We start from the raw sequence: 16,250 nt of genomic DNA on the forward strand, positions 1-16,250 counted from the left end.
GGCCGATACCGATACCGATTATTAGTAGTCAAGGATGCCGATAACCGATATTTGGAGCCGATATTCATTTGCAGTAAAAGAAAATATTGGCGTCAAAATTTTGAATAATACGAACTCCAACACTGAACTTTGTTTAAATGCCTTTAAGCATATGTTTATTAAACAAACAAACCAAAAGCGCAGGGAGTTCCCAGGGTCAGCAGCATCTCTTATAAAGTTAACTGAAAATTTAAATAAATAAATAAATAAATAACTTCCTGAAGTTTTATTAAGTAAATAAAAAAAAATTAAATAAAATTTGCAAAGAAATTAACTTTTTCTCCTCTCCGCCGTGTGTGTGAGCACTCTATACTCTTATCGGCCGTTGGATAAAAAAAAATAAAATAAAATGGCCGATGCCGATATGCGTCAAAATGCCGAATATCGGCGCCGGTAATCGGCCCGGCCAATAATCGGTCAATCCCTATTACAGACTGGGTGAAAAAAATCACAAGCAACGCCCAGTTAGTGACGTGTTTTCCATCAGCCAGCAGTGGTTGGTCTGCCAGAGAGGGTAGGCGGAGCTAAGCGGCTGCTTTTTCCGGTCTCTGCAAGTGTTGTGAGTAAACAGTAATCTACTATGGCTGAACAAACAAAGAAAAGATCGATGACTACAGATACAACTTCAAAAATAAGTGAAAATCCAAAGAAAAAGAAACAAACTCGACGCTCAGATGAAGGCAAACAGTCCAAAAAGGAAGTGTTTGTTCCTCTCCAGGGTCTTGTGCATGATGTACTGTTGCTCCTTCTGTGTTAGAAAGAGATGGTCAGTGGCCTTGTCTGGGGTAAAGAGCTCTGTGGCAAGTGGTAAACTCTAGATAGTCAGGCGCCTCAGCTAAAGTCAAAACAATTGAATTCAACACCTTGCTTTGTCTCTGTGAGGAGTTCTTTCTGTAATGTATAACATACACTGTGTCAGTCAGCTAGACAGCTGCGTTCTGTGTTGTCTCGAGTTGTGAATTGTTTTTACTCATCTTCTATTATTCTTCAATGAAAGACGTCAAAAGACAGCTATGTTTCTCAAAGAACTTTATTGGTATCGCCATCAGAAATTGCTACCACAGTTAAAAGTGTTTAAGACAGGTTGATCCAACAGAATAATTTTGGAGGATGGAGCATTTTCAAACATTTCTGTCATCTAAGTGTCAAGAACTGCATTTCTATAATGCCTCAACTGTATGCATCCATGTAAAGTTGTCTTTTTAGACTATATCTGCATGGATACTGATAAAAACAAACATGTTTTTCCAGAACTTGAGCTTAATTTATTTATACACTTTTTATACAAGGGTACAAGGATGCAGCCTACAGTGCTTCACAGAGAAAATGAAACAGCAATAGACAACACTAAGTTCAATTTTGCAAGAATAAAAATTACAAACTATAAAAGGTTGAAAAATATTTAAACACAAATGTCGAAGAATAGTATGAAAATTAGTTATTAAGACTTAAAAACTAAGGCAACTGATGAGGCACCTTTAGTAGAACTGGGCTTATAACTACTGTAGTATCTCAAGCCTCTTTGAATGTGCAAAGAGGCGGAGAAAATAAGAGCAATAACAAAGTCTAAAAATACTAAATCAAAAGTAGAGGATTGTGCAGATTTGGTAGCTGAAATTGTTTCGTAATGTTACTTTTTTTGTTGGATTCAGTTGCTCAGCTTCTGATTGGTCAAGACGTTGATGGTGAAAACATTCCAACAAAACAGAACAGGAAGCTGTTAAGGAGTGGCCTTCATGTGAAATCCCAGAACAAAACATTAAATACAGATCTCATGCATGAAAGGCTGCAGTTGGTTCATAATCAAATGTTATGTTTAAAATCAAGCCTGCTGTTTGTGTCCGTGCGTGTACTGTACATGCGGTGTGTGTCAGCGTGTAAGGCTGCACGTCACGCATGCAGTGTGTGTATGTTCTCCCTGCATAATGACTCTTGGTGTTCCTGCAGTGGTGGTTTGAGATCATGGGAAAGGCATGAGGCTATAACACAGCGCTGTGTTCCTCCACAGCTCCAGATGCTGCCATAGCTGCACAGATTCAGCACAGCTCGCGCGCTTTCCGGCAACTTTTAGCGTTGAAGCGAGAAAAAACCGAGCCCCTCGAGAATTCCCAAGGCATACCTGAAGAACTCAACTCTGTCCCGGAGACACTGTAGGAACTCTGGAGGAAATACCTCTGACTTCCTCTGCTACTGTTCTCAACATCCTACCTTTCTTCTCCAGCCTCCCCACCCCTCACACACACACTAACCCCCGCCTCCTCTCCTCACCCAGCCCTTCTCGCTACTTTGCTCACTGTTTTTGTATCCCTTTTTTTTTTTCTCCCCAGGCTGTAACCAAGAAAAAATTTGGGGGCGACGACTTCCGATCAGCGCTGGAGAATGGCGTTCTGCTGTGTGAGTAAGTACGCTGCTTTTCCCAGGCACCTCTCATTCATACGGGATCCCTCTGCGCTCCTCCAGGTCTGCGTAAGTGTTGCTGATATTTCCCAGGCGGACCCCCTGCCGGGTCACTGTTTGTTTGTCAGCCACATAAAGTGAGCCAGACGGCACAATAGAGGCTGTATTCTGTAGGTTGTTGTGTTTGCAGTGTCAGATCTGCCCTCTGTGGTCTTGTTTGAGAATATGAAGTGCGATCTATTTCAAGAGGAGTTGTGTTGCATGTGTGACAGATGTTACAGATCTGTGGACGGGCAGAGCGCCATCCTTACTCTAATTTGAGCCGTGTAGTGAATGGAAAGCATCTCGCTGAAACCACACCGGGGAGCGAGGGCACCCTGCTTTCTCATTAGCTCGCTGCATGGAGAGTTTAGATGAGCTTATTTATCTGTATGCATCGCTTCTACAACTCCTCTTCTAAGAGTTGTGGCTTCTCTCAGATCAGGGCTGCGTGGGTTAGCATCATGTCTCTTTAGACATGTGTGTGTGGGCAGCTCTGGTGGACGGACGCACCGACGTGATTTGCACGAATCAGCAGGAAGCCGTAATTACAAGCAGCCCGTGCAGAATCTTCCAAAACCTCTATTGGCTTGGTTTCAGTGAAGAAGCCCTCCGTTCTGCTGATCCGAGCCTGACTCCACTGTTTGCTCTCTCTCAGGGAACATCACAGACACTTTCGTTCAGAGAGCTGTCTGTGTTTTCTCAGCGTGAGGAAGAGGAAGATAGAGATTACATCGCTTTCACCTACAAAACGCCTTTGCCATTGTGTTGCGGTTATCTCAACAGCTGGGAGAGGATTGTTTCAGTGCGGTTCACTCGCATGATTACATCCTACTTGGCGTACAGAGTGCTTGTTATCTGATGAAATCCTCACAGCTTTCTATTGTTTTACGGCCAAATGACTAACTTAGATCCGAATGCCTTTTGCATTCTTTCTTAACTTCTATTGTCTTTAGCCCTCTTTCATTAACCCTCAGTCTGTCTGCTGAGAAAGCAGAAGATAAACCCTACAAAAACAACCACTTAACTTATCAGCTGATTCAGTCTCAAGCTGGGATTTAGAGTGCTTTTCTTCAAACAATAATAGAGTCAGATAGTCTTCTTTGCAGATCCAAATAATTATGGACCACTTTAAAAACATGCTGCATAGATTAAGACTTCCCAACAGCATATTAAGTAGTCCGAACAACTATGTACTTGAATGCTGTTTACCTGTTAGTGCATCTGTAATAACAAGAGTAAAGAGTAAGTACGATTATCTCTGATGCTTTGAGTTGGAGCTGAAATGATAAATTCGAATAGTCAATAAATTTAAAATTAAAACATCTGACTGTTTTCACTCCTCATGTGGAGATTTTTTCCTGCCATTTCTTATCTAACAAGACGGTCAACTTTTGGTCGGACATTTAAGACGTTTCCTCAAGCTCTTTTTTTTTAACCTTTATTTGATGCTGAAGAGAACAGAGGCAGGAAATGTGGGGCATAGAGAGTGGGGGATGACATGCACTAAATGATCGGTAGACTGGGGGTCTTTCCTGCGATCACTTCGTCGAGGACTGTAGCCTCCATACATCGGGCTCCTGCTCTACCAACTGAGCTAAACCAGCGCCCCTTAAAGACCATTTCTGCTGTTATCTGGCATTTATTTTTTGTAGACTGAGTTGGTAGTCATGAAAATAACGAGCCGATTGTCAATCCATCCATTATGGATACCGCTTGTCCTGTTCAGGGTTGCGGAGGGGGCTGGAGCCTATCCTAGCTGTCATTGGGCGAGAGGCGGGGTTACACCCTGGATAGGTCAATCACAGGGCTGACACATTAGTCCATTTTACTCTGCGGTTCTGCCTCATCGCCGCAACGACGCTGCGCCTTCATGCAGCCTGTGCCATTTTACATTGGACCAAGCAACGCGGGTGTAAAGCCGCTCCAGAGTGAGTTTTTGCACAGCGATCTGGTTCCAAGTTGTAAACACACAGCACGTGCTTCACATACACACACACACAGCGCTGTTCAGCCATGCCGGCTCCACTGTTTACACAGACGCCGTTACGCCTCCGTTACTACCTCTGATGCCGGCTCAGAGGCGGAAGGACTTCGACACACCATACGTAACAGAGGCATAATAATCCCGCCTTGAACTGGCAGTGTATAAGGGGCTATAGAGACAGACAGGCAGAGATAGAGACGCTCACATTCACCAATTTTTAGAGTCATAATTTGAGTCACCAATCAACCTATCGAGCATGTCCGAACCGAGATCCGAACCAGGAACCCTTAGCTGTGAGGCGACGGCGCTAGCCACTGCACCAACATGCAGCCTGGTGAGCAGATTTTAGTTGCAGCCCTTCTAATATCTTGCTGCTAATTATTCTGTTATTTTACCTGTGAAAGCAAGACCTTCAGTCGAGTATTTTTGGGGGTTTTATTATTGTGATTTTTAACTATTTGACAAAAGAATCCCTTTAAAAACCGTCAGAATAACCACAAATCATCTTTCCTATTAAAAGCCGTCACTGAGCTGACGTGATGCGACTCCAGGCTTGTTTGGGGTTGTTCCAGTATAACAGCGCCTGTTTCAGGAGCAGAGGACCCGGTGTGTTTACATCAGGGTGCAGCACCGGCCATTTACTAAACTGAAGCCAGGTGGCCGCCATTAAACACAGTCGTAAACACACAACACTCAGACTTTGCAACACGTTTTTTGTTCATTCCTTGTTACTTAGGCCAGTGGAGCCAATGACCCGGTGCTTTCACTTCCCCCTTTCTTTTGCCTGATGTTTTCTCTCTCCTTCTTTTTGCTCACAGTCTGATCAACAAGATCAAGCCTGGCGTTATCAGGAAGGTTAACAGGCTGCCCACACCGATCGCTGGACTGGTAAGTCTTCCTCTCTTTTTATACAGCTTAGATTTAGTTAAATATAGTCTCAACAGCTCGTTAATTTCTTCATGCGCAGTTCTGTCTCATTTCTATGTCAGTTTTCCATGTTGGGGTAATGTCTGCTGTCGAGAGCGAAGTGCAGCAGGAGTGGAGCCGACTGGTGACAGGTCTCAGGCTCGGCTGCCAATGAGAGCGAGGTGTTTGCCTCACTGAGTTGTCGCTCTTCATATCCATCCGCACTAATAAGTTCAGTGAACGTGGAGCTGCTTGAAAGGCCACCGGCCGCATTCGAGCGCCTCCTAAATATGATGTCTGCCATGCTTGAGGCTGCGTTCCATCAAAATCGTTAAAGACAAAACGTCTTTGTGCCGGTCTGATAATTAAGTATTTGATTGAGTGACGCGAGGGAGACTAGCTTGTGCACTAACCTGTTATTGACAGTGTTGGTTAATCTTTAATCACCTTTTTAGCTTTGGAAATGTCTTCAAATTTAGGGATAAATGTTTTGGGAGTGTCTGCACACAAGTGGCTTTGGAAGTAGAGGGTTGAAATCCCTACCTTAAACCCATCCCTCACAAAGCTCTCTCTTGTGGGAGTAATTGAGTCCAGCTGTCTGGAGGAATTATAGAGAACCCCAACCCTCCACCAGCCAGTCTGCGTGTGTGTCGGTGGGCCCAGGAACACTGTCTGCCAAGACAATGACAAGTTAGCGGTAGAAGAACCAGACAGGCTTTCAGGCCTAAACAGTAAACATAGTATTTGCAGCATCAAACATGCACCATCATACGTGTGTTATGATATAAATCAAACACCCTGCCAGTTTGTTTTGGACTGTTAGCAGTATAACTGGCTGAGCACCTGCTGAGGTAATGAGGTAACGTATCTCCTCCATCATGCAGTAGCGTCGGTGTGGTATTTCAGAGCGTTGGACACGAAGCTGAAACCACCTGATCGTAAATTCTCCCGCAAATCTGAAGGCTCCTGTTGGCCCGCAGCGATCAGTTACTGCCGACCACATGGAGAAAGTGGAGAGCTCTCCAAACAAACATTACTCACTCATACTCTGCTGGGAGAATCACTTTTCTCCCAAAGTAGTCAAGTAGTGTTCTTACGTTTACTCTGTTATCTCTCCTCTTTATAAATAGTAACAGGTCTGCTCTTTAAGTGTGCAGATTAAGTGCTTGAAACTGGAATTTAGCTTTGTGTTTAGCATTAAATGTTTGGCCACTAAGTTCTCAGGTATCTGTTCTTTACGTGAGTATTTATTCTTCTGACAACTTTTTACTTCACTTACTAATATCTGTGCTTTTTACATCTTACATTTCCAAAATAGGAGTGTTACTTTATCTTTGATGTGTTTTAAGGAAAATTTTAACATTTTTATTTGCATCATTGTGAGCCATCTTACCGACATCAAGACTGATTTCAATTTAAATGGATGGACAATAAGGGCCTGTGTCCACTAATGGTGTTTTTTTGCGCTTGCAACACCCACACCCTCAATTTCAGAGTGCTTCACACCGGCCTTTACTGTTGCTAGGTTACGAAAGTTGTCTTCCGCCACTTGCTCTCCCCTTGGTACTCTTTTAAATTGCTCTGTATGGTTAATATTAGCTTTTTTTCAAGGAAATATAACAAGGAAAACCTAGCATTAGCAGCAGCTCTAGACCTAGAAATTGTACACTAGCAAAAAAACTAAAGGATTAGCTTTACCTCCGCCATTGCCGTTGACGAACTTGATATCGGAATACCCGCCCCTTCTTGATTTTGATTGGTCGCTGAGGGAGAAGTGACATTGATGTGCGCAGCGGTGTTCCAAAAGACCGCTGTGAGCTGACGCAGAAGGCATTTTAGCGCTGAAAACACTGAACTGCATTGGTTTTGTAAAGAAAATAGGCCCTGCCAGCACAGAGTTAGTGGACATGGGCCCTAACGCATGGAGAGAGGACTTATTGGCGTATCCTTTAGTGTATATCACGCACCAAAGACTTGATGTGACAAAAACAATGTAAGAAAATTTTTATTTAGTTTGAAGTTAGAATGATTTAAATGTAAAGTCTCCTAAATATGACACACGGTTCAGTTAGCTTTTCACAGAAACGTTTTTCACTTTTACTTCAAAAAAGAAGTTGAGTCAGTACTATCACACAAGTGTCTGTACTTCTACTTAGTAGTAAAGTAGTAGTAAAGTAATGTGTTCTTCTGCCACCTTTGCCACTTTATTCTGTTGGACAAGAAAATAATTTCTTATATGGCTAACGTCTCAAGTGACTTGTGGAAGAACTAGACCAGTGTTCTTGGTGCTATTTCTGTTTGTAATGTCAGCACAGTTTAACTGTAATCACTGCTGAATAAAAGTGTCTTTGTAAAAACGCCTCATTAACGCTCAAATATGAGCATTTTCTTCCATTGTGGTTACAACTGTTGTGTTGGAGTTTTACAAAGTGAAAGATTTCAGCACTCAAATCGATACCAGGCTTCAGCTCGGGCTGGATAAAAAGCCCAGAGAGGAACGAAGGGGAAAAAAACGGAAATCTCTCTGGTTTTTGTGGAATATTTAGCAACATTGGCTCCAGACCCGGGACTATTCTTTGGCTTCACTTTTTGTTGGAGGGAATGTTTCCCATGTCAGCACACATCTCTGCCTGTTTCTGAGCGCTGAGTGAGCTGTGGGTTTGGGTCATGGTACCCTGGTTTGGGCCTGGGTCTGCTTTTACCAGCGCTAGGCAGGAAGTCGACGTCTTTGCGTTGGGGCAGCCAGCTACGTGAGCCCACTTGGCTGAATCCAGAGGGACGGGGTTAAAGATGACTCCGCTGGCCTCTGCCCACTGTAAATACACTTTAATTGACATGGTGCTGGATGTTCTGCAAACACCAACTCCGTGGTGAGTTTAGGGAGCAATGGGAGGAGATAAACAGACAGTTTCAGTGGCCCTTAGGGTGTCTTTACTCCTCTAAATATCTGTGTAATCATCTGTGCAATGACAGGCATCTGACCATGTTTTGTTACTGTGTTTGTGTTGTACGGCTGCGTGTTATGACTGGATCTCGCTGTACAACAGGAAGGTCTTTTATTGGGTCTGTTTCAAGTATTCCATCTCCTCTCGGTTTATTGTCACAAAACGTGTAGCCTGATATTTTAACCATAGCTCTGCTCGGTGTGGGACGCGCTGCCAGGGGTCAGCTGAGGGTAATTGCAGAGTGTGCCCGTCTCAGATGAAGAACGCAGCAGAAGAAGAAATAGAGCGACCACATTGCGACCAGAAGGGACGAAGATCCTTTTATTCCAAATAAGACACCTTAAGAGCCAAATCTTTCCGTTTCTTGGTGTGAAGCTCTTAAATTATCGCGATCCAGTCTGCATGAGCGGATTAGAGGCTGCTGGATGGATACAGCATATTTAGCCGGATTATGTGCAGACACAAGTCAGCATAACATTCCTTCAACATCATTATCTCTGCATGTTCTGGGACTTACTGTTAGGGGGGCTTTTAATGTGTTCATGAAGCTCTTTGAGGCAAAAGTGCAATTATACTGAGGTGATATTAATTATCCTTTTTATATCAGGCCTGATTTGGTCTTTGCTTCACATTTGAACCATGTTCTAAAGTTGTTTGTGAGACTTTCACACACATCGCAGCAATAAAGCTCAGTAGTGTTTTATGGCCTGCATTCTTTCTGAATATAAAAATCATATCTAGTGCAAGATCACTAAATCAGCTGAGCCAATGTGTCAGATGATAATAGCTTATTGCTACATGTCATCCCCAGACTCTCACTCCTGACTCTCTTTAGCTGTCATATCTTTGCTAAAGCAAAAATACCTTGAAAATTACCTTTAAAAAAAGAAGTACTTCCTATTATCTTTAAGCTCAGTGTCGTCATTACACAGTTTGTCCATCAGAGATCACTGTCAAGTGTTCAACTAAAATGGTTATGCTTTTAATTATCATGTTTACAATATTTAAAGATGGGGTATTATGCTGTTTCACATTTGAAGACAAGTATATAATTTTAAAATGTTAGATGTCCAGACTAAACGTGGGTGAAGTTTCAAATCTGTAGGTAAAAGTATGTTGGAGTAATCCCCAGGCTTCTCAGCTCAGTCTGCAGACTGCTGTGAACGCCAGGTTTCACACTGTTTTTTCTACACGCTGCACTTTGTGACGTCACAAAATGCAGCCTAGACAGGCTTCAGAGAGCTGGCCAATCAGAAGAAAGAGGGCTTGTAGGGGCGGGGTTTCTTAAAGGGACAGAGCTGAGTAGTTTTCAGCCAGAGGAGAGAGAGAGAAAAATTAGGAGTTTTTTTAACTGTAAATTATGCTAAGCTACTCCACAGGTATCACAGTGAAGTGAAATATAAAGCTTGAAATTAGCATAATACCCCCCCTTTAATGTAATCCATATGATACAGTCTGTATGTAAAAAATCTGACTTTTGAGTACGTTTTAGCAAATTTTAGTGTCAAAAGTGGGCGTGGCCAACATGACATCACCTATTAGTTTCTGGATTAATGTTCTGAGGTCTCGAGTTTTGCATTTCTGCCGATGCCATCTTGTTGTCATACATGGACAAGAGGGTGGATCAAGGTCAGTGATTGGAATAACCATAGTAGTAGCTCACACTGCGGCTAGCAGTATCTGCATCTAAGCCCATAATTATGCATCATTTTAAACCTTGACAAAGTTTAAACATAAGTTATATAAAAGTAAATCCTCCTGTACAGTTGTCATTATTTGGGAAATTAGCTATACAGCCTGTAAACATGATTTATTGTGCTGTAAAGTTGAGTTTCTGTGGGGAATTACTCGCTTTTGGAGCAAGCTTCAAGTGGCCATTTGAGGAACTGCAGTTTTTGGCTCTCCTGGGTTAGCATCATCTTTCACCCCGGGGGTTGCTGCTGGATTCGAACATGGGTATCGATCTAAATACGATGCTACGTTACTAACCAACGTGCAGAATACCTTTGTTATATGTAATGCTGTTAGTCACAAGATTACATGTATACTTTGTTATTTCTGACTTCACAAGCTGTTCGCGTTGATTTACACGATCGTAAACGTAGTGTCAGTGAAAAATGTGCATGTGAACCGAGTTACAGGATGAGAGAGAAGACAAAGATAAAGCTTGGCATTCGAAACCCTCTCCTGATCATAATCTGTAACACACTGGAAAACTACATGATCATGTCAATTATTAAGACAAAGCACAGGAGGAGAAAATTCCTTCCGAGTTATAATGACGAAAGAGTGACCCAAAAGGAGGGTTAATCCTTGTCCTGCAGGGGCCCACAGTGACCTGCAGGGCCCGTCAAAGTGCTGTTAAGGGACAAGCAAAGCTATTAGCGGGGGATTCCTGCACAGAGAGGTCAGCCCTCTCTTACAGTTTGCTAATAAGCATGTTTGCCATTTAAATATAGCATTAGCTACCCCTTAATTATTGCAGCCCATGTTGAAACCATGTGTCATTACATGAAACCATCTCAAGCAGGGCCGTCCCGATGGGAAGCACAGACTTGCAAACAAGGCCCGTGGGATTACAACAAACCCCGGAAAGGAATGGTGTTTCTGTGGCTGGAGATTTGTTTGACATGCGTGAGATGTGTGTTTATTTATAGAGCAGAATCATGTGCACATATACACTCTGCCCACTATATAAAAAGATACCATCATTCCACTCCCACATCCTCATGAGTTGCCTCAGGGAAAAATATTTGTCAGTTTCTGTCACCCGACCTCGTGTTTCATAGCAACAGAATGTCTCCAAAATAACCGCCCCGCAGATTTCACAGGTATTCTCGAGTGAAGGGCTTGGCAGGGAGGGGAGGGGACAGTTTCAGGGTGTGAAGAAGAAGGAAGCTGCAGCAGGCATTGTACTCCCCTGTGTGTGTCAGTTCTGCACTCGCATGGCCGGTTGGGTGGGACTTGTACACACACACACACACACAGCCCTGATGTCATCCTTCCTGGTTTTGGCTTTTTCTCCACCCTAACCCCGCCCACAGGTGGCTTTGCCGCTGTCAGTCAGCTCCTGTCACGCAGCCTCTCCCCCCTGCATGTGTGTTTGTGTGTGCTCTTGCCCTGAGTGGCTTCTTATTTGCTACACACACACACACGCTCCTCCCTGTCCGTCTCTGTTCTCTGCTGATATGAACTTTGGAAGCAATGAGTTGTAGGCTGTGTCCCTGCCAGGGAATTCTTGAGTGATTATTCTTTGCCTCTGAAGGTGGACGGCCCTCATCCCCGCTTTGTTCTTTTTCCAGGACAACCTCAACGTCTTCCTCAAGGCCTGCGGGAAGCTCGGACTAAAGGAAGCGCAGCTCTTTCACCCGGGAGATCTTCAGGACTTATCCACAAGAGTTACAGTCAAGTGAGTTTGGATCTTTGTAAAATAATGCTTCTGTGACATTTTACCACCAGTCACTGAGTTGATACCTTCTTGTGAGCTGAGACAAATTTGTGTTTTCTACTCTTCCTTTTATAAACCAACCCTCAGCTTTTATTTAGTCTATTACTAAAGAATGGAAGTTTAAATGTTACTGTCACACTACAGAGTATTTCCAAGCACATGGCTCCTCATGTGAGGCATGATTCAAGCTGCAGTTAAAAAAGGTCAGCGCTATTTTCAGTGTGCATGTATTGCTGTGTTGGTAAACACCTGTTTTAGGCACGACTCTGTGTGTTTCTTTAAAATATGATGGAGGGAACTATTGAGAAAGGCAAGGAGAAAGAAATAACGTATCCAACATGCGCGCTGCTCTGATCTGATTGGACAATATCTGATCAAATTAATGTCCTTAAGGTTCTGGTTTGGCGAATCGTCTCGTCAGTGACACAAAAATCATCACGACGACCAGTTTTTTATTTTCTGATGGTGTGAACGAGACGTTATTGTAGCTTAGTTGGTGCCATAAATAGCGAGCAGAACAAAAATTTCCAGACGCTGCCAGACTATTTATTATTTTTCCATTTAAGCCAGTTGCGCGTGTGTGTGTGTGTGTGTGTGTGTGTGTGTGTTGCATGCCAGGCACGGCTGTATGCGGTATGTTGAACAACCTGTTCAGTTGTTACACAGGTGTGCCTTCAGGAGAGAGCGAGGTAACACAGAGCTCAGGGCACAGTCCATCCGCTGCGACACACTCTGCTGTGCAAGCACAAAGAAAAGCGCTTCAGCAGCAATACCTGCAGGATAAACTGAAGATAGTACTTTTAGATAGGCGCTTATGCATCGCTTTAGGTGGCGGAATAATGCAAAGATGTTGCTCCTGTTCTTTATGTAACTCTGTGTCACTTTGTGTTGTCGCTTAGTTGTGCAATAACGATCCGTCTGGATGCTCTTTTGAGATGTTACCGCAACTTCCTGAAACATTTTTCCCATGAGCCGCCCCAAGACTCAGCCTGTAATTCTTCAGAAGCACTGACAATGGTGTCGAAACCGCAGCCCTCACAAAGACGCTCACAAAGAGGCAGATGTTCTGTGCGTTCACTGGAATATAAACTCCAAATAAACAAATCTGCCTGCCCGGGTTATCAGGACACACCCTCCTCTCCCCGCAGCAGAAATACTGTGCCCTGAGATACTGCTGTATCATTCACTCCACGTCTGATTCACTGTCATAAATACAGAGATAATTATTTTATGGACCTCGTGCCCTTTGCTTTATCAGACATATTTCCCTCTTGCATAACCTTTTCACATCATAGTGGCGGGCAATGAGCTTCAGACTTGAGTTTCTAAATGAAATTCACAGTGCCGACAAATGACTATGAAAGCTGACATGTAACTTGTTAACTAGGGGTGGGACGAAATATCGAGACAGCAATATATCATCGTCCTGACTGGAACAATACAATTTTGACTCACTGCGTCACTACATGACTCCTCGCGGTGCCGCTTTTGACATGAATGAGGGCAACCTGAACGGAAATTAACTGGCCAAGGAGATATCGTGATGTATCATTATATGATTGTCTTGCAATAGATCAGTTATCGCAGAATTGCTGTATCATGATATTATCGTTATCGTGGGTATTGCGAGTTATCCTGTGATTCAAAACTTTATTACAAAACATAAAACATGCCGATGAAGGGTAATTGCGGGAGCACACTGTGTGACGGCTGCTTTCCTTTTTAGACTGTTTGCCTTCATCTGAGCGTCGAGTTTGTTTCTTCTTCTTTGGATTTTCACTTATTTTTGAAGTTGTATCTGTAGTCATCGATCTTTTCTTTGTTTGTTCAGCCATTTTAGTACGTTACTAAAATGTGTAGAGATTAAAGTTATAATCTCAAAGATTTCAGTTCGTTCTCTTTGGCGACACCTGTGGCGATAAATGGTAATTGCGGGAGCACACTTCCTAGGTATCGAGACAGTCGTGTCGTTCAGCCATAGTAGATTACTGTTTACTCGCAACACTTGCAGAGACCGGAAAAGCAGCCGCTTAGCTCCGCCTACCCTCTCTGACAGACCAACCCCTGCTGCGTGACCCCTGCTGACGCGTCACTAACTGGATTTTTTCCTCGAAAGTGGCAACAGACACCCGGTGTGTAATACTGCAAATGCAAAGGCTTTCATCAGTGGGCTCAATAGGCATTGTGTTACCTCATTCAGTGATAGATAGTGACTTAACAGACATTTATATAAATCAAATTTAAGGTTGTATTCAAAACTGTTTGAAATAATGATTGTGTCTATGTAGTCCTCAAGTTTCCTCAAGTTGAAATCCTCCCTGTCGCTCAGTGCTTTGACAGCATGCCTGCCTGCGTGCGGGGGTTTGGTCAGAGGGGGCTCACACTCCTATTTTTAGGACCCGGGGGTCACTTTGACCAGCAGGACTGATTGGAATGGTATCAGCACTGAAAAGGAAGAGCTTTTAATAGGGTGTTTTCCTCCTGCCAGTACATTCCCACCCTGCATGTGGTCTTTGAAAGCACCTGTGTGTGTTTGTGTACATGTGAAAGTGTGAGAGTGAGGTTCCATGTTGGAATTTTTTCATTCAGGCAGAAGAAAAGGCGTAAATGTTTTTTTTACTTAGTTTAATTTTGCTCAACACTTGCAGATTCACACGTTTTACCTGCAGCTGTTCGGAGAGCTCCAGCTGACGTGTTTTACACATGACTCATGTCCATTTAATTTCTTCCCGTCATTCTTGTTTTCAAATGCAGCATACTTTTGGGTTCCTTTTTTCCCCTAAACATTTTACACAACATTAAAGAAGTTATTTGTGTTTGTGGGCTCAGTTATGTGGCTCCCCAACTGCAGTGGTGGTTACATCTCACACAGGGAGTAACATGAGGACATAATCCCAAACAAGGCCGCACACAAGGAGCCAATGGTTTAATTCCTCTGCTTATCGGAGTCTAGGCAAATTAGCCTCTGAGAGCATACACACACACACAGAGAAAGTTGTCTCTATCAGCTGTCTTTGCTCCTGGTGTGTGTCCAACGTCCACTCCCTCAAACCCAGTCCGACAGGTGCCTCGCTCAGCTTCCCTGTTTCCTGTTTCAGCAGCAAAAAGGTGGTCATGGGGTCATTGGGGCTGTATGTTTCGTTTCACCTTCTATTGTTCATAAACCCTTCACTCGTACATAAAGTTTATGCTAACTTTCATGCTGTTTGATGTGTAGATTTATTGCATTTTACTTTCCCTTTTGGTTAAATTTTAACCTTTTTATAGAGGAAGTTAAAGCCACACATGGCGTGATGGTCTGTTTTAATTTTGTGTGTTAGCCTGTAGTTTTGGATGTGCACTTAAAGCAAGAAATTCAAACTTTTGACGTGTCTTTGACACCTCGAAGACGAAGAAAATGCTTGATTCATTGAGGAAACAATCAGCAGATTCATCAGTAATTAACATTATCATTAGTTAAAATCCTTTAAGGCTCTAACTTGTATGAAAAGGTGCTTCACAACAAGAGCGATTTTTGACATTTTAAAATACGTCACTGAAAAAGAAACTTGTTGACCCGGGATTGATTGTTGTTTTTGACCCACACCTCAGAGGGAAACATGATAGATTGTGCTTTAATTACACTTATTAGAAGGGCCTGTATCCTTCTTTTTGTATGAAGCTGGAGTCAGACATCGGCTGAAGTCGTGTTTGTGGAGAAAAGTTCAATTCAAACTCGTCTGTGTGGTCACAGCAGCCATAAAAGATTATTGGACGTCTGTTGTGACCTTTGAGCTTTGCAGTTGCTGTAGGTTTGGCCTTAACACCCTCTGCAGTGTATATTGCTCTTGTGTTGTGAAACCTGCTTCTGATAAAGCCACGCATTCAAAATCAAAAATGATCTAACAGCATGACAAAGTGGCGTAACAGTGATACAGACACTAGAGATAAGACGGGAGGGTTTGCCGCTGGGACGATCTTCTCCCATCATTCACACATCGGTGAGCTGTAACCGATTGCAAACACACTCCCAGCACCCTGAAGTGTAATACTGACCAGACTGAGTCTGATTCATTACTGTAGGCTACAGTCTGATTCACTTCTACTTCAGACCAACTGTGTCAGTTTCCAACAGCTGCCCAGGAAATGAGGGCATTATAGTGCTGCGGATGAATCACTCCATCTGAAAGTGCTCCGTTTAACTCCGTCCACTTCCTTTAGCCCCTGAGCTGTCGTTTGGAAATTCAGCAGCATGCAGCCAAAGCTGGAGGAGGACCACAACTCTCGACATAAAAGGAAAAGGCTAGACCGTGCCGGGGTTTCCCAAATGACACTAAATGTCAGCAGATTACTTGACACTTGACCTCTGTGAATGTGCTCTCAAGTGCCATTTGTCACAGAGCGACTTCAACAGGATATCGGGCTGAAAGGGGGGAAATTGCAGCTTGACGATGTGCAGTCTTTATACTCTTACTTTACACACTGTGCTATGTATTGTAGTAACTAAGGG

At 43.3% G+C, this 16,250-nt stretch overlaps 1 protein-coding gene across 7 annotated transcripts in view; it reads left to right on the forward strand.

The window, feature by feature from the left end:
* Positions 1-16,250, forward strand: part of lmo7a (LIM domain 7a) — a 63,916-nt gene that overhangs the window by 7,529 nt on the left and 40,137 nt on the right. For all 7 annotated transcript variants that reach the window (XM_069662772.1, XM_069662770.1, XM_069662765.1 and 4 more), the window contains exons 3-5: positions 2,367-2,437; positions 5,281-5,350; positions 11,616-11,722. In XM_069662772.1, the coding sequence (XP_069518873.1) occupies positions 2,367-2,437; positions 5,281-5,350; positions 11,616-11,722 (248 nt within the window). The remainder of the gene's footprint in view (positions 1-2,366; positions 2,438-5,280; positions 5,351-11,615; positions 11,723-16,250) is intronic.

The sequence above is a fragment of the Semicossyphus pulcher genome, unplaced genomic scaffold (assembly GCF_022749685.1).
Source record: "Semicossyphus pulcher isolate SPU_LCO1_2020_fin unplaced genomic scaffold, fSemPul1.0.p SCAF_15, whole genome shotgun sequence".
Taxonomy (NCBI): Eukaryota; Metazoa; Chordata; class Actinopteri; order Labriformes; family Labridae; genus Semicossyphus; species Semicossyphus pulcher.